Raw genomic sequence first — 21,381 nt, 5'->3', positions numbered from 1 at the left:
AAAAATAAAGAACATTAAATAATCACTATTTTCTTAGTTTATATTAACAAGTAAACTAGACTACGTTTGTTTAAACTACAGTAAGTTATTGTTACTACTTTTTAATATCTTAATTCAGAGTTTTCCAACCAGGGTTGCGAGAAAGCTTTTCAATTTTTTTTTTGATAATCAAGGAGATTTTTCTTTAACTTGTGCGACTGTAGGCCAATTTTTTTACTAAACAAAACTATCGATCTTCAAAGCTAACAAGCAATCCAAACTATATAAAATAATAATAAAAAAATAAAGAACATTAAGTAATCACTATTTTTTTAGTTTATATTAACAAGTAAACTAGACTACGTATGTTTAAACTACAGTAAGTTATTGTTACTACTTTTTAATATCTTAATTCAGAGTTTTCCAACCAGGGTTGCGAGAAAGCTTTTCAATTTTTTTTTTGATAATCAAGGAGATTTTTCTTTAACTTGTGCGACTGTAGGCCAATTTTTTTACTAAACAAATCTATCGATCTTCAAAGCTAACAAGCAATCCAAACTATATAAAATAATAATAAAAAAATAAAGAACATTAAGTAATCACTATTTTCTTAGTTTATATTAACAAGTAAACTAGACTACGTTTGTTTAAACTACAGTAAGTTATTGTTACTACTTTTTAATATCTTAATTCAGAGTTTTCCAACCAGGGTTGCGAGAAAACTTTTCAATTTTTTTTTTGATAATCAAGGAGATTTTTCTTTAACTTGTGCGACTGTAGGACAATTTTTTACTAAACAAAACTATCGATCTTCAAAGCTAACAAGCAATCCAAACTATATAAAATATAGTTCTGGATGAAGAGCAAAAAATAAAGGTCTTAAGTTTTTCTAAGGCTTATTTTGAAACTTATATAAGTTATTATGTACTTTTTATAATATAAGTTATTATTATTAAGTGTGCTGTAATTAAAATATTTCAGGGGTGCGGGGCATTAAAGGTGTTTGAAACTACCGTTATAATTGAAGATAAAAGTGTTTAAATTAGTTTATCTAGTGTAAATATATAAACGTTTTAGTCTTATCAAAATTAATAAAAGTAGATTTAGATCAGGCTTAACTTGTTTTTAAAGTTTTAAGTTTCTAGTATTCTTATAAATACTTTCAAATTTAAGTATTTGAAATTTTAAGAGGTAAGACTACAGTTACTAGATTAAATTCAGTAAACATTCGCAAATGTTGAAATGTTATTAGTAAAAAATAAGTTGAAGAGATTTTATTTTACCAATTTTTAAAATCAACGCATTACTTAATTTTATAAAAAATAAAAGGTTAACAGAATACCATTATAAGCAATACAATAATACAAGTTTTTGCAATATTTAAGTTTTTTTATGAAATTACTATGTTTTACTAAAAAAAAAGTATTCGTTTTGAAGAAAGGTTAATTAAAAAGAAAAAATAGCAGCTAAAACTCCGAATGTTTTAAAATAAATTGGTCGAAAATGACTCGTTATTAAATAAAATTTATAAAGTTTAGCAACGTTTTTAAAGTGTCACTACATTCAACAAATAATTATATCAAATAAAAATAGGTAAAATCACTTACACAATAAATGTTAATAGCACGCTTAGAAGTTTGAATCAAAATTAGCATTAAATTTAAAGAAATTTTTCAAAAACATTGATTTAATAAAAAGTATACTATAAGTTGTTAACAAAATAACTATTTTTAAAAATCTAAAAAAATTTAAACGAGACTACAATTTTATATAACTATTATGGTTATTTTAAATATTTAATAACATTTTTAACTATTTAAATCAAGCTAAAGTGTTTTAAAAACTAGCACAAAAACACAAATACTTTTTAAATCAATAAAGAAAATATACTGTAAAAAAATACAAGAAAAATTTGCTTGTTGAGATTTAGTAAGTTTTTTTATTATATATTTTTAGATCTCATAACAACACAAAATTACATAAACATATTTTTTTCATCGTTAAAACCTGTATTTAGAAATCAAACAGCTAAAAAAATAATACAACCTAAACAAAATTTATTGCAAAATAAGAGCAAGAAAAAAGTAAATATGTAAAATCACAGTCAACTAACATTATAATCCATTAATTTGTTTCCATATATTTATCAGAAAAACCTTTTTGAACTATAATTAAGTTATATTTAAACATAACAGACTATAATACATAACTCCATGATTTAGAACAAAGTTTTTTTAAAACTTTCTTACCACCTAAATTATAAATATATTTTTTTCAATAGTTTTCAACTAGAAAGTTTTTGATTATCAATTTTTTATATGAAAACTGTTAGATGTAAAATTAACTTGCATCTTCAACTTGTACCTTTCTACTCTCATAAACGTCCCTTTAAATTTTATTTGTTTCGATCATATATAAACATATAATATAATTAATTCAACTTAAAAGCTTTCTAGTAAAATTCGATCACGCATCTAACAAAACCCACAAAACAGTCTTTTCTTCAAAAACCTTCCATTTGTCAAGCTCTCGAACAAATCAAAGTATTCCGTTGGTCAAATATTGGAAATTATCGTACAACTTGGTCGTCCAGCTCCTAATACTTCCCTCCACCATATTTTCAACCAGTAGATGGAGCTGCTGTTCAGTAAAGTTCATGTGGAATCTTTCTTTCAACGACTTCAATGTTGAAACTCCGTGCAAACACGATAACGATGGTCCTGCGTTTTGTATTTGTTAGTTGGCGCTCTTTTTGTAAACTTTATAATCGAAAGTTTAGTAACAATTATTATCCCAAATAAGTAAAAAAGTCCCAAATTAATATGATTAATGAGTCTTAAGTAAGTTAATTATTTAAGAATTTCTAAGCATAGACAAGCCTGTTTTTTTATTATGTTGTATTTGAAATATTTTGCGTTTGATAACTAATAAAATTAGTAGTTTTAGGTAAAAAGGTGAATAATAAAACTGCATTCATTGAAGCAAATTATTTTAATTTAAGGTAATTAAAACAGTTTTTTAATATGGTAAAATCTAACCAGCAGACATAATTTCAACAAGTTGTATAATTTTATCCATATGTTTCCTTGCAGATATAAGTCCTTGCAACATCAGTATTTTGTAATATTCAAACATATCTCCTTGTAAGCCACCCATTACCTATGAAATATATATTTATTTATTAACAACCTATTACCTATATGTATCAATCAAATTATTATTATTACTTATTGATATTTAAATAAAATAAATTTCATCACTTACCCACCTTATTAACGTACTTTAATTGCTTTTAATTTTTATTCTGAAAAATTTATTGAACCGAAATAAGAATTCTACCTACCTGTTAAGAACTTTCTAAAGATTTTAATAACTAAAATTTTATGCATTTCTTGTTTTTTATAATACAACGCTATAATTCACAGTAATTTACTGATATTACCCACTTTTAAATTTTAATTGTGTGTTCTGTATCTTAAATTTTACGCATTTTATTTTTCGAACTTAGTATAACTTCTTAGCTTTATGTTACTACTTCGTTAACTATTTTTAAAATTGTATTATTACATGTATGTGCCAATAACTATAGGAGTTGCATGAACTTATCTTTAACTATTTGTTTATATCTAATTCATATAAAAATTAAATCAATAGATAAATATGATGAAAGTTCACTTTTACGTTTATGTAACTTAATTTAAAACATTTTTAAGGTAAAAATATTGTGGCACTATTAACAAAGTTTAAAATAAAGATAAAACTTAAAATTTATAAAAAGAAATTTAACAAATTTTAGATAAAACTAATTGTAAATATCAGAATAATATTAAATCCAATTAACAGACATATACCGCTGACAAATATTAAGACGAAATAAGTTAGATAAGAAAACATAACCCTTTAATTATTTTAAGTTTAATATTTCATTAATGAAACTTACAAATTAACTTAAAAATTTCACAGTAAAAAAAATGTATTACTACTTTTACATTAATAAAAAATTCGTTTTATTTTTTATACACATTAAAACAATTATTATTACAGAAACGCAATAATAACTTATCTAAAATTAAAAACACAAGACCATTGTAATTTATCAACAAATTAATTTGTAGACAATAAAAATTAGCTCAAATTTACGATAATAAATTTTGATAAAAGAGGTCAAGTTTATGATAGTGGAAATAATTAGTTAAAGGAGAAACACAAAATACCGCGAAATATTTTCAATGAAGTAATAAATATTTTGACATATCCTTTGTTGTAAATATTTTGTCGGTATATCATAGTAAATATTTTCCTAGAAATACTTACTTACTACTTTCATAACACTAAATCAAGGTTATCATTATTAAAACAGTTTTTTTTTACTTTTAAGTCTAATTTCGCTCTGTTGAATTAAATTATTTTGTATACTTGAACAACTATAATTACTGATCATATATGTATAATGTTATATCAAAATAAAACATAAGTTAAATTAAGTTTGTACCCTGTAGATAAAATTTTTTTTAACAAAATAATAAAAGACTTTTGATAAAAAGCTTAAAAATAAATAAAACAACAGCTAACATGTTAATCCTATACAAGTCATCTCTTTAAACTACAATGTCTATTTTGCCTACTAAGCATATAAACAAATCAATAAAAATAATATTAAACAGGAGTTTAATTTTGTCGAAGAATTGGTTACAAAAACACCAAGTAATACCTTCAATATGGTTGATATGCTCGAGAAAAAATAAGAATAATTCATACAACTATTTATCAACCACTAATTTAGTTTTATGAAAATTTGAAATAAGAAAAAACAAGCTGAACTAATTTTATATAAAGCAAAAAAGCTATATTAATTAACATGAATATTTATAACATACTACAATACGGAGATGTAGACAATTTTGAACAGTAAATAGTTAACCATTTTATTGTTATGCCAATAACTTACTATTGAAAAATTAATTGAAAAGAAATAATTACTTTTAAACTGTAAACAAATGAAAATAAATAAATTAACAGGTACACAACTACTAATATTTCAGATACTGAACAAAAATTGAGTAAATGCTTATTTTCAAATAGGTTTAGAACAGGAATAGAGTAAAAAAATACTTAAACTTATTTATTATTTTTGAAACAAAATAAACAACCTTGTTAACAGAAACCAATAAATATTTTAACACTAAATATTATATATACTAGTATTAACCAATAGCAAAGTTTATAAAAAAATTGTTACATACAGACTGTTATCAAGTATTAACTTTTACAGATATAGACCTCTATAAGTGTAATTATAGAACAAAGTTTGAAAAATGTGTGAATTCAAATACTAACCAATATCTAATTAAGTTTAAAACAAATATTAAAGTTACAAAAACAAGTAAAGTTTAAAAATCTTAAAGTAAAATAAAAAACATTAACAAACTATTCAGTCAGTTTTCAACTTTATAGAGTAAACTTTTACAGCTAAATTAAAAGTTTTACAACTACACAAATAGCTTACAATACAAAAAACATGAAGCTTTAAAGAATTGAAATTGTTTATTTCTTATTAGTATTTTCATTAAAACAATTACCTCGACAAATTCTTCAGTCAATTTGAACGGTGAAGATTCGAATCCGATATTTTTAGGAGAACTGGACAAAATAAAACCGAAATCAATGTGAATTATGTGACCCTCTGCGTCAAGCAAAATATTTCCGTTGTGCCTGATAATATATTGAAATATTTATTAATTATATATAAACATTATTTATATGTGGCCTTCACAGTCTAATAAGATATTGTCAATACGTCTGTATAAAAATACAATAGTTAAGTATATGATAAATATGAGTTATTAATACTCAAACTATGTGGCTTTCTAAATCAAGTAGAACATTGCTGAAATTTGTTTAAATAAACAAAGTATTAATAATAAATTTTAAACTAAACTTCAAATTAATAAATAAAACTGCTTGTTATCTATAATTTTTGTGGAACACTCGTTCTTCTCGTTTCAAAAAAAAATATTTTTGTCATTGTCTCAATATAAACAATAATTAATATCAAATTATTAAAGTACATTTAATACATTTAAACCATGGGTCGGAAACCCCTCAAAGTCAAAATTTGCGGCCCGCAAGTTACTTTTAAACTAAAAATATACCTTAATTGAAAAAAAAAAGTTAAGTTATTGTGGTAAAAGGCTCTTAATTTAATTATTACCCATTACTCTTTTATTTCCTATTTTATGAAACTTTTGGTACACACAACGGTTTTATGTTACTTAATACAATCATTAAAAACAACTTTGGCCCGCGTAAAACTTTTTCTATAAGTTTCGACCCGCTACTTAAAAAGGCAGCCGACTCCTGATTTAGAGGTATGTTATTGATCTCTTAATATAAGTCATGTTTCCTAAAATAAAAATCACTTACAAAACTAAGTTGAACAAACTTGACTTTTTATTAAAGTTTGAAATATATAAAGCTTGACTTGGAAATGTGAATGGAAAATTTTACGCAGAAAACTTTACAATTTTTTTGAAAAACACCTGTGTATTAGAAAGTTGTATAAATTATTTTTTTGTTTTAAAGTCCGATGATAGCATTCTTGAAAGGTACATTTGTCAATAAACTTTCACAGAAAATTAGTAAACTAGTTATACTTTATTGAGCTATAAATAAAACAAGGTTGTATAAGTAAAGTTATCATCAAACAGTTTATTTTTTTTTGAGAACGATACTGTTAAATATTTTTATAAAATCTCAAACTTCAACAACAAAACACATGTATTTTTATATTTATGATTGTATTTATGAAAATTTATAAACTTTTGTCAAAAAAAAGTATAGGTAATATAAGTTTTACATACAATGTTGTGTTTTTAAGTAAACAGTTAGAAAAGGTAAACGTTTTTTGAACTATTTACACAAAAATATACAAACAATATTCTGATTTGAATAGTTACTTTAACAATAAATATGCTTTAAATTTTTTTTAAATATTCTAAATAATAAATTAATAATCTAACTTTATTTCTATTGAAAAAAGTAAAAAATAGACATCTATGTTTTCTAAGTTTATTACTACTGCTTAAAAAATATTACACAAAGCCACAGTTTCAAACAACGATAGGGTTTCTGAAAGTGAAATGTATTCGCCCAAATTTGGTAAAACTATTGACGCGTATCCAATTTTTCTTTAAAATCAAATAAATTTTCAAAAGTAAAAATATCGACCTTTAGTTTAGAAAGTATTGATGAACAATATAAATTTATTTATATATTAATTTAAAGTAGCTTAAATGTAGACAAAAGTATACAAATTTCAAACATAATCAATTAGATAACAGTGTCAGTTCATAATTTAGCACAAAGAACAATTAAGTTTTAAATATATATTTTTATACTAAGTTCAACAATTTAATATAACTAACAAATTATTATACTAATTTATTTACAACTACATCTCTAGGATTGATGAACATACGAAAGAAAATTCACAAATTTTTGATACCTTACGTAGCCCACGAAATCGGCCCATGTGCATATAAATAAAAACAATTATCCACTTTTAAAAACCTTTTCAAATATAAATTAGCTTTTTGTTAGTTTTTTATAACTTCATAAGTTTAGCTGAACATTTGTCTTAATAAAAGATGTTGTAGTGTTATATTTAGATTTTCATACTAACTAATCAACATTTATAACGAGATAGTTACAAAATTAATTTTACGGTTTGTAATTTTTTATTAATTTTATATAAAGAAATGGTTCAGAAAATAAAAATAGGAAACACTTTTAAGCCTTAAAGTTATTAACAAATTTAAGAGGATTTAAACTAATGTTAATTGGCCACAAACGAAGACTTGAGAATTTTAATTGAAGTATTTTAACTGAAAGATTTACAGAAAAACGAAATTTTTGCAGAAACATCAAAAACACTTTTGACTAAACTTAAATATAAATCTGGTGCTAGTGTTTATTTATGTTGTAAGTTTTCAATTTAAAAAAAGTTTATTTATGTACAATTTGTCTGCTTAATTTTTTTTTGTGTTTTAAATAAATGAAGAAGTGTTAAGAAAATGATAATAAATACCAACTTAAATTGAAAACCAGCTTAAACGTACACTCATATAAAATAAGTATTATTTGTAGTACTAACTAAACAATGAACAATATAGTACACGCTTACATGGCACTTGAGTTTTTACATAACCAAAAACCAATAAACTTTCAAGTTGAAAAATCATTGACATTTATTTGCTAGAAATTCACATACATGTAAAACTGTGTCAATGAATTTTTACAAGAAATAATTTGTAAATTTGATAGTAAATTAACTAGTAGTTTTTTTGAATGTATTTTTTTTAATGATATATAAATTATTTATTTAACCAGAAAAAAGAAAACTATAAATCATTGGCATTTAAATTCTGAGCACAACTTCATTTAAATTTGAGTAAATTTTCAAAACTTTTAGTTTTAATACTTTTAAAAAATGAGTATCTTCACATAAAAGCTTTTTTAGCCTATACAAATACCATGTCTAAAAATATAAATTCAAATTATATTTAACAACAGAGAGCTTTTGTTTAACAAAATTAAAGCTACATAATAGCTAAACTGTGTAGCACAACTTTGTATAGTTGTAAAAAAAACTACTATCAGATATAAAAATAAATGCTATAAGTATTTTAAATAAATAAAAACTACAATAACAAGCAAAACAAAATCAGATTGTAAACAACATTTATTTTGTTCTAGTAAAACCCTTTATCGATTTATACATAGTTAAAAATAGAATTTTTTTTTAAGTATTAACTTCAGAGTTGTTAAATTAAAACATAATGAGCAAGATAAATTTCGGTAAAAACAATACTCTTTTTCAATATAAAAAACATAAATGTTTGTTTCATTTCCACTGTACTTTTAAAAACAATAAAGTTATATAAAGAGTTCAAGTGCAAAGTAATGAAGTATAAAAGCAAATAAATTTGTTTGTTTTAATCCAAAGTTCACTTTAATACAAATAGTTATTTTGTAACAATAATTGATAACTAATACAACTTGTCAGTTTTGTTATGATTTTTATGCTATTTTAAAAATATAATACTTGTATAAGCCTTAATATAATCTATAAACTTTATCTTTTACCAATAAAAAATCAAAGCTTATAAAATAAAATATGTTACTTCTATGTAAATACTTTATTTATGAATTTTATGATTTTTAATATTTGTTAGAAACATAATACATGTATAAGTGTCAATATAATTTATAAGCTTTATACTTCACAAACAAAAAAGTCTTTTTTTTTTTTAAATAGGTTACGTTTATGTTGAGTAAAGTATTGGAAAAATATTAGTTTTACAATTATTTTTAAAACAAAACTATCACAAAAACAATGAATATAAAATTTATGCTGTAATGATCATTAAATTTTTAATCAGTTTACATATAGTAATTTTTATTATTATTTTATTTGTGTTTTGGTGCATTGTTAATACTATATTCTTACAGTAACTTATTAAAACATTATCTATATACAATTTTAATATTAGAAACTTATTTTATTTCTTTAACTGTAAATATTATAGTACTTAAGTAAATATTTTATTCAAGTAAGTTAATTAGATTCTAAAATAGCTATATTTTATGTATAATAAATAAATTTACTACACTGATTGAATTGTTATGTTATAAATTTTGTGTAAACTTTAAGTATTTTTTATGTGCGCGAATAAGCTTATCTATTTTTTATTTAAGTCAAATTACAAATAATTTTCAGGAAAAATATTTAACATTATTTTAGAATACCAACAAAGTATAACTAACCTCCTAACCTATTTTTAATAAAGTTTGTACAAGGCTGTAAATTTAAACAATCACAACATAAATAAACGAAAGTAACTAGCATATTAGTACTAAGTATTTAGGTTTGCTAAGAAATTTCTAAAATATTCTTAGTTTATAGAATGTAGCATGCACTGAGTTTTAATAAAATTGGAAAAAATAAAAGTATTTATAATTTCATGACCAACTGTTTAAACTTGATAACAATACTTAATCCATATTTAACTTTTATAATGTTAAATATACTGTAAGTTTAAAAAACCTTACAACAAATAGGAGTTAGACTATTAATTGTTTAAACTTATTAAAAAAGTTGTTATGTATTATTAGTTAAATATTTAAATATTTACAAAACAAATAAACAAAAGTAGCTACCATTGTTCATCATTAATTATTTAAAGTCAAAAACAAATTTATAACCTATCTTTTACTATGTAGCATACGTAAATGTTTAATATTAAAAATATCAACTAAAGTAACTACCATTTTATCATCAATTACTTAAACTGAATAACAAAAACCAAACCTATCTTTAACTAGTAGTATACATCATACAATAAGTTCTTTTATTTTAATAAAAATTAAAAATACAATTATTGATTTAAACTTAATAACAAACATTCTAACCTATCTTTAACTTGTAGTATGTAACACACAATACTGTAAGCTGCCGAGCTTTTGACGAAATTTCTCTGAGCAGTTAGAAATTCCTCACTATTTGCTGGTCCGAATTCCTGATAAAAATATTCCAACAAAGACATCTGTGTGTTCTTCTTTATCTGAAATAAAAAATATGTTTAATTTAGTCGTATTTAAATTGTATTTAAAAATTATCTCTATTCTTAATCTGCAATAAAACATATGTTTTAGGATATATATATAGCAATAAATAAAATAAATAGTTTAGGAAAAAATAATTACATCCAAGTGTTTTTCTTTATCTGCTATAAAAGTTATATTATTCTACTTTTCTACAGTGTAGTTATGACAACTTTTTCATAAGCAGTAAACTTAAGTATACCATATAAATATTATATTCTTTTAGTTTTCTGTGAGTAAATAAAAAAAAAAAACTAGTTTAGTGTAAAATTACCAGCATTTAATTTACTTATTGTTGAAAGTTTAACTTTTATGACTATAACTTAATTAATTTTTATAAGTATCTTTTAACTTTTAAGTTAAAAGTTAAATATCTACATTTTGAATTTTACCTTATTAACAAACTCTGTATATTATCTTTTTTGTTTTATTTGACATTAATCTATTAGTTGTTAGTAAAATATATAATTTTAGAAAAACTTTAAATATATATTATTTAAATGATTCTTGGAAACTAAGCAAGGACTTCATGTAAATTAGCTTGTTTAAAAACGATTGTAATCAATCTTGTAAATCTAGTGATGTAATATAATGTTGCACATAATTTACGTGTAGTTCTTTGTGTAAAACACATACATTAAATAAAATATCAACTTCTGAAGTTTATTTATTAGTTTTACACAACTTAGGATAGGGTAAAGTTTAAATATTTATAAAACAATGTATGTTTAGTTTTAAGAAAAAACTTACATAGTATAGAAAAATTACTAAACATAGCATAACAACTACATATGTTTATACTAGTATACAAAACTAATAATGTTAAAACATCAAACTTAAAACTTACTGTTATTTGAAGTTAATAATATTGGACTAATAAAAATAAGATATAAAGTAAAGTAAATAAACCTTACTGAAAAAAAATAATAATTACTTATATTAGTTAGTGACTTTTTAAGTTTGATTTTCTTGCATAATAAATGACGTAGTTGCTTGAGGTTTACATAATTACTTATTTCAGATTATATTTTATTTTGATTATTTGTTCAATATACTTAAAATTTTGACAAGCTATAGGACTACAAAACTATAATTAAAAGAAAAAGTTTTAACCAATCATTTTTAATCTAAAATATACTATTCTACTATTGTAAGTTTAAAAAGCTTATATTAATCAATAGGTATATAAATTTTTTTTAGAAACTTTTGTTAATGTTTACTTAAGATTATACAATTGTTATTGAAGTTGTTTATAAACTTTATAACTTTATATCAACTTTGCTGAGAGTAAAAATACTCACTTTTCATTATAAACATACATATTTATAAATTTTACTGATAAAAAAACTTCTTCTAATCAGTTTTAATTAATATCTAAAATAAATAACCAGTATAAAATTTATTATTTACATAAAAATTTATTTTTTTCTACTATTAAAAATTAAGCATACATTTGTCAATGGCATAAATAACTTTCATGTTGGAAAAAAATCGTAAAAGTTGAGAACATAACACAGTGGAGGGATAATAAAATAAATAAATAAAGTTATTTTAACTAATCATAAAAAATAAATACTACTGTATATTTCCTGCTCAACAGAGCCAACTTAAATTCATGTTGAAAAAATATTTGAATAAAACAAAACTATTTATTCAAACTATCATGACGTCACAAACCTGATGAAGGGAAACGGCGTTGAGAATGGGTTCGATGATTCCTGATTCTTGTGACGTCACAATTATCTCGTACGGACGGAGCCACAACTGCACTTTCTCCTCACTCCAAATATCACTAAGTTTCAACAACATCTGAGTAATTATATTTAAATCATTATTTAATATTAATAATCAAATTGATTACACTCCAAATGTCTGAAAGTTTTAATAGCATCTGTTTATTTGTTGTTTATATTTGAATATAACTTGTTCTTATTATTAAAAAACAATATTTAAAAGGCATAAATTTAATAACTTTTAAATTTGTATCAATATCTAATTTAAAACTGCATTAAATCGAAAAAATAACCGAAACTAATTACTTATAAAAAACCTATATTCCAAACCTCAAAAACGGAAACTTACAAAGGCTTAAGACCACAAACATTATACAAAAACAAGCCAATTTAAATTAAAATATTAAAATATTCACGTGAAACCCATTTCACTAGGTTTTAATCCTTTAATTATTTTAATTGTGTGATCAAGAGTGCAGTTTTTATCTAAAATATTTGCACCTATCCAAAGGGATTATAGAAACTTAATTATAATACACATTTTTATGAAGAGAACTGTTTAACACAGTAAAAGTTTAAATTTGTCAATGAGTTCTGGGTTTTGCGAACCCATTTTTATGGAATACCTCTTGGCCGAAATTAAAAAAAATCGCAACCATTTTCAAAATACCGTCTCTCACTAGTTAATTACCCATTTACTTTTTCGCCGCATTACTAATTGAATCCCCCTGATAGCCAAAATTGCCACTAAAAGGACGATATTGCCCACTTTGAGAAACCCTGATCTAGTTGTATTTTTATTATCCAGTCACTTAATAAGTTTGGTGGTCAAGTAAATAGTAAAAATGATTTATTTATTTTGATTTTACAATAACTTTAAAAAAATTCTAATTTATTTAAATAATGATTTTTCTAAAGTGTTCCGAGTTTTTGAAAAATTTAAAGACCTGTTTTGTTCAACTAGCACAGCGAAATATTATTAGCTGAATTATTTGGAATATTTGTTGTTATTATTTTTCAAAGAACTTTTATTGCTAGAACCATTTACACATTTGAATTTTTGGTAACTAAAACTTTAAAGACTACTAATTTTATACGCGCCGTTTTAACATTACCATACTTATCTACTTGTATGCCATTTAACTAGTTATTTTATTCATTTGGTAAGCAAGTTAAATCGTAGCATTATAAGTTTATTAAAATGTTTATATTTATCAATTATTGGTTGTTCACAGCTATTTAATTTTTGTACTTTAATCTAAGTTTTCAACGAATAGTACAAAAAACTAGTATTCAAATTAAATAAACATATTTACTTTTTTTTCATTAAACAAATAAGCAAGTGATTTAAATTATTTTATACATTTTTAATTAATTAACTTATTAATATATATTAAAATTTACCTGATAAACGTGTAAACCTCCTTTCTGATTTAAATCGCTGATTTATATTTTACATTACTTTTTAATTAATTACTATCACACTTGATAGCAAACAAATCTTACCCGGAAGTTTTAACATTTATTTTAAATAAATTTTATGTTTACTTTTTTATTTACTTCCCAAACTAAATTAAGAAATAACTTATAAGTTTTGTGACAATTAAAATAAACAATATTTTCAAAAAAAAACAAACAAATAAAAATTCCAACCTGATAAGCGAGCAGTTCCTGCCTGAGGTCGTCGCCACACTTTACAATGCACGTGACCAGCTTCCAGTTGCCAAGGTGACCGTAGGGGCTGCTGTCCCGTATCCTGGCAACCTTGGCCTCCCACGGTTCCTTCAACGCCTGAGCGCTCGGGTCTTCCGGGTCCCTCTTCCTGAACCCGGACCCCTGAGAAGATCCCCCCGTCATCTCCTCCAATCTTTTCCTGGAAAAAACATGTTGATAATTTATCAAAATATTTTCAGTATCGAATTTAATATTTACAACACTTGTACTTGAATAAATTGATATACATATTAGCAACATATATCCGCCTGTCATTGGTATCTCTTCCTGTGAATATAAATAAATAAAATAACATAAAAAGTAAGTAAAAGTAGTATAAAAAACATTAAAAAATCCTCTTTTCTAATATTTTTCTGTATATATATACTTTTGCAATAATCATATACTAATCTAAAAGGTACATAATAGAATAAATAGTAAGTATAAGTAAAAGTTAATACCTAAAAATGACTTCGTTTTTATGAAGTTAAAATTTGTTTTGTAATTATTGTAAACTAGCTCAACTTGATAAACTGATATTTAATTTATTGACATTATAAAACATTAAACTTGTTCTACTATTTATTGCTAAAATATAAAAATTTAGCAAAAAAACACTTTAGAAGAATAATTAAACACATCTAGCTAATTTAGTTTTGTTTTATTTGCAGACTCAAGTGGTTTTAGTAAAGCTTTGAAAAGTAAGTAAAGCACCTAATTTATATTTAAGCTAAACCAACTGTTATAAATAAATTACAATGTTTTGTGTTTATTTTGTTTAAACATTGGTTTGCAAACACTTTTAAAATTATAAAAAGTCAGTTTTTGATGTATTCGGCACTAATACATTTTCCAAAATGAACAAAACTAACAAAATATATTATTTATAAATAGCATTAGATAAAAAAAGTAATTAAACTGGTAAGTAGAAACGCATTTAAAAACCATTTTTTAAATAACATTCCTCAGTATAGAACTAATATAAAGATGTCAGATAAGACTTTTTCATTTGCAGTCAACAATCGCGTTTTTACATCACAACTAATTTGACCAATTGAAATTAGTTAGGTTTCAAAGTCTGCAACTGCAAATTGTGTATAAAACTTCTGCATCTCAAAAAATTAGTGAAATTTTATTTGCGTTGAAGCATCGAAAAAACAGAAATTGATTAAAACTTTTTTTTTTAATAGTTTTTTTACGCTTGGTTGCTTAAAATACAAATCTGGCGCATACTTATTTGAAAATTAATAGTTTTAAGTTAATATGTTTAGGTAAATAGTATATTTACCTTATTAAATGTTTACTATAGAAGTACTTTTTATATACATAATCTTAATTTGTTATCAAAGTTTGTTTCTTTACCAGGGTTTTACAAACTCATTTTCATAAAGGCCCGCTTTCTCAAAAAGTTAAAAAATGATCACCCTAACTCATTAAAAGCCGCAGAATATACAGTTAAAATTTCAATTTTCTCATGATATTATCTAGGTACCTCCTCCTTATTGCCCCTGAGTTGCTAATATGGCGCACATTGGGAAAACCTGTTCTAAACCTTACAACTCGTTTGTATAAACAATAATAAAACTTATATTCTGACACATATAGGTTTAAGGGTATTTTATTTATTACATAGTAATTACTAGAATAAATTTATTTAAAAATTTAAAGATATCCTAATATAAATGACAGGTTCATATATATGTGTTGTTATACTAATGAAAAAAAGTATTATATATAAATAATAAACCTAATGTCAATTGCAGGAACATATATTTCTCTGCTATCCATGGAAATACAATCTCCTGATACGATTGAATCTATTGAAAGCATTGACATCCTGGATATCGAGCAAGAATCGCCTCCTTGCTGCTGATTGGTTGATGAACTGTCTCCCTGCATCTGATTGGTTTAAAACTTACATGTGTTTTGTCAACGTTATTTTATTTACACATAGCTTTAAGCAATCCTAAGTACTTATAGACTGATAAACCAGTGTTAAACTTAAAATGAATTAAAATGAAGCAAAACGTTTTAGATTTTTTATTCTGCATTAAAACTTGGTGCTCAAATAAAATAAAATAAGAAGTAAGTTATAAAAAGAAATACTTTTCGGTATTCAATTCTGATTGGTTTGAAGTCACGTGAAATATATTTTATGTGTTATGTTATAGTCAATTGTTTTATTGATTACATTTTTACATTATTTTATATTAAAGTAATAAAAAATTAAACGTTAAACGTTAGTAATCCAATGAAACCTTATTTCATTAAGTTTTTATTTACAAGAAACATTTTTAAACAAATTCAACATGTTTCAATATTATATAGTATAAACAACTAATTATTTATGATTTTTAAAAATACTTATTTTTCTTGCAATTTTAGATACAAATTTTATTAGAAATAATTTCTTGTATTTCTACTTACTTTATTATTTTAATAGAAATAATTTACAAAATTTTATATTATTCACTTGTTCTTGAAGATCTCTGATGTCACCCTGAGACCATTCATCGTCATCACATATTCTAGAAATTTTTTATAAAATATTATTATTAACTAATATTTCACCGCCTTCATAAATTCATAAAACATTTACACAAAAAAAAATTATCACACTCATTTTTAAAGTCGTAAAGTTTAAATATAATTTCAAAAAACCACAACAAGTAGTTATAAATATCAAACTTGCTTGTATTCGTACTTTAAACTATATGAATAATACAACAAAATATTGATCTATCTTTTAAACGCTTTATTTTGAAAAACAAATTTACCTGTTGCTTTCCGAACTGGATTTTTGTGATATTTTTTCAGTTTTTTCGTCGTTAGAGATCGCTGTCGGAGTTATGACCACTTTCAATTCATTATCTCCCGATTTTTCACAGGAACTTTCTTCTACATTTTCACAGGAAGGTTCTACTTTTGAATTTTCGCAGGAAGTTTTTAATTCTGTTTTATCAGTGGAATGCTCTATTTTTTCACAGGAACTTTGGACTTCTGTACTTTCACATGAAGGTTCGGCTTCAAGCTCAGCTTTTTCTAATTTTCCTTCTTCGCAACTCGCTTTAACTTTTTCTTCTGTATTTTCTTTCAAATCTTCAGCCTTTTCACACGAAGATTCAGTTTCTATTTCTTCACAGGAAGATTTATCATCTACTTCTTTTTTCGTTGCGTCGTTTTCACTCAAGTTTTCAGTCAGACTCTTAACTTTCTCTTCCAGATCTAAAGTCAAAGTTTCTATTTTTTCGCTCAGGCTTTCAGTTTTAAGTTTTTCTTCGGAACCTTCATCACTTATGTTTTCCTGTGAACTTTCGTTTGAAACTTGAATTTCAGATTTGTCAGGTTTACCTTCTACTTTATCACTTTTTTCTAATTGATTAATGTTTTCAGGTGTTGGTGTTTTGTCTTCAGTGGACAGATCTTCTATTTTCAAATCCGTGTCTTGGTTGTTATCTAAAAAAAAATTATCTAAATTATAGAATTTTGTTACAAAAAATAATTTAACTGGTTTTTGAGATTTTAAAAATTTGGGAGTAAAAACATTAAATTTTATTGAAAAATATACTTTTAATGTTTAACATTTGTTAGCTTAGTTACTTTTGATCACTCACTAATAGCAATCAATCCCCATAAAAAAAATCAAAATGCACAAATTCTACACTTACAAATTTTTTCAAAACAGTCTTTTTCATAAATCTTCTCAACACTAATATCATTTACCATCAACAAAAATATTCAAATAATAATATATTAACCTTTCAAAACAGCCTTTTTGGAAATATTTTCTTTCGAGTTGCCCAAATTTTCCTGGCTTTTATGCGATTTTGCAGAAGTCAAACTCTCCGGCTTGCTGGCTGCTGAACTGGAATTTCTGCTCAGCCTCGAATCCCTGTTCCTATTGGACGACAGGTTTTCTTCGGATGCAGCATAGCGTAACGAGCTCTCTAGCATTTTGGCGGGAACCGGACACTTGGCTTTGTTCTCGCAAGTTAGAACTTCAACGCAAATCAAGTAGGGTGCCTTGATGGATTATATTGTAAAGTAATATTTACAAGAAAATTGCAATTCTAATTTACTTTTAACAAATGTTTAGTGTGCAATAAAGTTAATTAAAAAGTCATTTGCAAAGTTATTTTTTATTTAAAATTTACAATGTTTTAAAGTTATTTAAAACATTTCATTACAATAAATTAAAACATTTTATATAAATATAAACAAATATATACTGTAGAAATGGGTAAAATTTCGAAAAAACAATAAAGCTCAAAAAGTTTAGCTTACTTAAGTCAATAAAAAAATGGTGAATTTTTATATATGAATATTATATTATAATAAATAAAAAGAACAAACTTTATCTTTGGAGTTGAGCACAACACCTGCCGAAGGAGGCAACCTGACAATGTGATGATGTTTACAATGTTTGAAAGGCAGCCAAACTCTTGCGGGAAGATTTAAATTGAGAAGTTGCAATTCAGCTACTAATCTGAAAATTTTGAGGTGAAATTAATTTGTTATTTTAATTGTATATTATTTTTCCTAAACTTTTCAATTACAAATTGTCAAGATCGACAATTTAGACAAAAGTTGATTATAGTACTGATCTAAAATTTAACTTTTAGTAATAAGCAGCAACTAAACAGTCTTAACTACACATGGTCACTTTACAATTTGATCATAACTGAAGTAGATTGTCAATTAAACGTTATTAATTCAATAACATAAACCTCTTTTGTTAACTTAATTTATGAGTCTTATCACCGTTGGTAGGCTAAGCAGTCAATTTCTTGCCTAAAGGTATCAAATACAAATAGAATAATTAAATAATAAATATATCTGACCGATGATTCTTTTCAATAATTATGTAATTACATGATAGATTGCTTTTCAAACTAATAAGTATCATTGGTCGGTTGTGCAGTAAATATTTTTCTCAATACAAACAAATTATTAAAAATAAATAACAATTAAATATAATCTAACCGATGAGTTTTAGCATCCTTGGTAGGTTGTGCGGTCAGCCTCTTAGCTTATTATTAAAAAATTAAATACATTTTTATAAATTTTACATACCGATGAGTTTTGGCATCCTTGGTAGGTTGAGCGGTCAGCCTCTTACCTTATTATTAAAAAATTAAATATATTTTTATAAATTTTACAAACCGATGAGTCTTGGCATCCTTGGTAGGTTGTGCGGTCAGCCTCTTACCGATGTTCATCAGAGCTTTGATGAACTCCCTCTCCGGTGCGATCCTCTGCTGACTCGACGAAGCTTGCGGGTCTCTGCACTCGAACGCGTGACCTGTTGAAAGATCCCATTCTGATCCCGTCTTCCCGTTGCATGTTTTGAGTGTTGATTCGGATGCCAGCGATCCTTGATTGATATTTTATAGCTATTATTTTTTATTAATATATATTTTAAATTTTTATATGTTAACATGTTTTAATTGTTATTTAGTTAACTTAATACATGTTTACATGCTAGCGATCCTTGTTTGGTTTCAATAATAATTATTATTACTTTTATTTGTATATGACATTTTTTGATCTTTTTGTTTCTATTTGTTTTACGGATTCCGAAACACGATCGATGTTTGATTAAATTTTTATTATTTGTTTATATATTTTTTTTAATCATTTATTGTATATGTGTTATAATTATTTATTGTATATATATTTTTTTTATTTATCAAATTATTACTTTAACTATTCAACAAAAAGGTACAATGTATTGATTTTCTAAACTATCGCTTTAAAATTAAACCCAGTACTAACTCAATAAATTTTATCACGTTTATAAGCTACTATACCTATATCATGGTTGCCACTCATCAAGCTGAGAAAAATTTCCTGACTTTTCCTGACTTTTTACCAAAATTTTCCTGACTTTTCTAAATCAAACTCTTAAATTAAACTTATTCTAAAATACATAATCTAACACTTGAAACTATATAAAGCTGTTCAATATGTTAATAGAAAATTTTTGCAGTTTTATAAAGGATATTTTACTAATTTATACCAGATGAAGGCATTGGAAATAAATTTTTTTAAATTTGTAAATTTATAGGAAAATTTTGGATTTTTTTTTGACTTTAAAGGACTTTTAATTAATTTTTACCATTTGAAGGCTTTGGAAAAAAAGGAATTTTGTAAACTTAAACTGACAAAATCTGACTTTTTTTTTAATTTTATCAAATTTCCTGACTTTTCCTGACCGAGTGGCAACCCTGCTATATTAGCTTAAAATACACTTTAAAAATATGCGTTTCTTTAACTACACACAACTTTTTGAATTTTCTCCTCATAACAGACATATTTAAATTCTTAAACTATGTAGAATGTTTAACAATAAAATCAAGTTTAAACGTTGATTTTTAATTGTTTGAACTATTGGCTTTAAATTTTAACAAAATCTAGTAACTTAAAAATTTTCAATATATTTTCTTAAATGTTTATCTAATTATTAACAATACTTATAATACGTTATTTATTTATATATTTATTGAAAATTTATTTATACAATTATAAGCTAACCTATATATAGATAATAGTTTCCTTAAACATTTTAGTTTACTTTAGTCATAACAAATATTTGATATTTGACATGAAAGAAAAAGACATTGATATATATAAGATGCTTACTTTAAAAATATTTTATAAACAATTCCTTAATTAATACTTGGTTGTTAAAAAAACAACAATAACATACCGGTAACACTTGAACAAGTTTTAACTAATTAACTTACAAAACTCTAATGATCAAACAGACTTAAAACAAATAATATTAACAAAATATTGAAACCAAGGAACAGTTTTAAAGCAAATTAATAAATTGTTTGAGAAAAATTGTTTAACTGACTCATTTTGTAAGCATTTATTTGAAATAAGAAAATATTTCTATTATTACTCATTAAAGTATTGCTGTTCAAGCATTTTTTATGATGAATATGTTTAATAAATAAACTTTTCAAAACATTAACCTTTTACTTTAACTTTATCAAAAGAAACAACACTATTTTTTGTTAACATACAATATTAGTAATATAAATAGTTAGCACTAGTAAAAACAAAAATTAGTATTTAGTTTATAATTATTAAAAATAAAATAATAATGTTGTTTAATTACTTTTATTGTTTATAAAAATAAGTAATACATTAATTTTATAATTTTTTTGAATATATACCAATAAAAAAATTCAAACGTTATATTATTTAACGATAAACTATTAGCTTTTTTTATATTAGTATTTTGATGAACTTTGTATATATAACTTAAGAAACTTTAAAATAAGTT

The 21,381-nt window shown here is 24.0% G+C and overlaps 1 protein-coding gene across 2 annotated transcripts in view; it reads right to left on the bottom strand.

Moving 5' to 3' along the window:
• Positions 1-2,150: 2,150 nt before the first annotated feature.
• LOC145844004 (phosphatidylinositol 4-kinase beta-like) overlaps positions 2,151-21,381 on the bottom strand; it is a 28,882-nt gene continuing 9,651 nt past the window's right edge. For both annotated transcript variants that reach the window (XM_082951311.1, XM_082951312.1), the window contains 12 exons: positions 19,251-19,461; positions 18,441-18,573; positions 17,846-18,110; positions 16,865-17,543; positions 16,561-16,615; positions 15,835-15,986; positions 14,028-14,247; positions 12,319-12,450; positions 10,450-10,601; positions 5,559-5,691; positions 3,018-3,138; positions 2,151-2,699 (listed from right to left, as the gene is read on the bottom strand). In XM_082951311.1, coding sequence (XP_082807437.1) covers positions 2,518-2,699; positions 3,018-3,138; positions 5,559-5,691; positions 10,450-10,601; positions 12,319-12,450; positions 14,028-14,247; positions 15,835-15,986; positions 16,561-16,615; positions 16,865-17,543; positions 17,846-18,110; positions 18,441-18,573; positions 19,251-19,461 — 2,435 coding nt within the window. In that variant the 3' untranslated portion in view covers positions 2,151-2,517. The remainder of the gene's footprint in view (positions 2,700-3,017; positions 3,139-5,558; positions 5,692-10,449; positions 10,602-12,318; positions 12,451-14,027; positions 14,248-15,834; positions 15,987-16,560; positions 16,616-16,864; positions 17,544-17,845; positions 18,111-18,440; positions 18,574-19,250; positions 19,462-21,381) is intronic.

Source organism: Thalia democratica, chromosome 9, assembly GCF_965202585.1.
Source record: "Thalia democratica chromosome 9, ktThaDemo2.hap1.1, whole genome shotgun sequence".
Classification (NCBI taxonomy): Eukaryota; Metazoa; Chordata; class Thaliacea; order Salpida; family Salpidae; genus Thalia; species Thalia democratica.
Note: the sequence above shows the minus strand (reverse complement) of the source record. Positions and strands in the feature narration are given on the sequence as shown.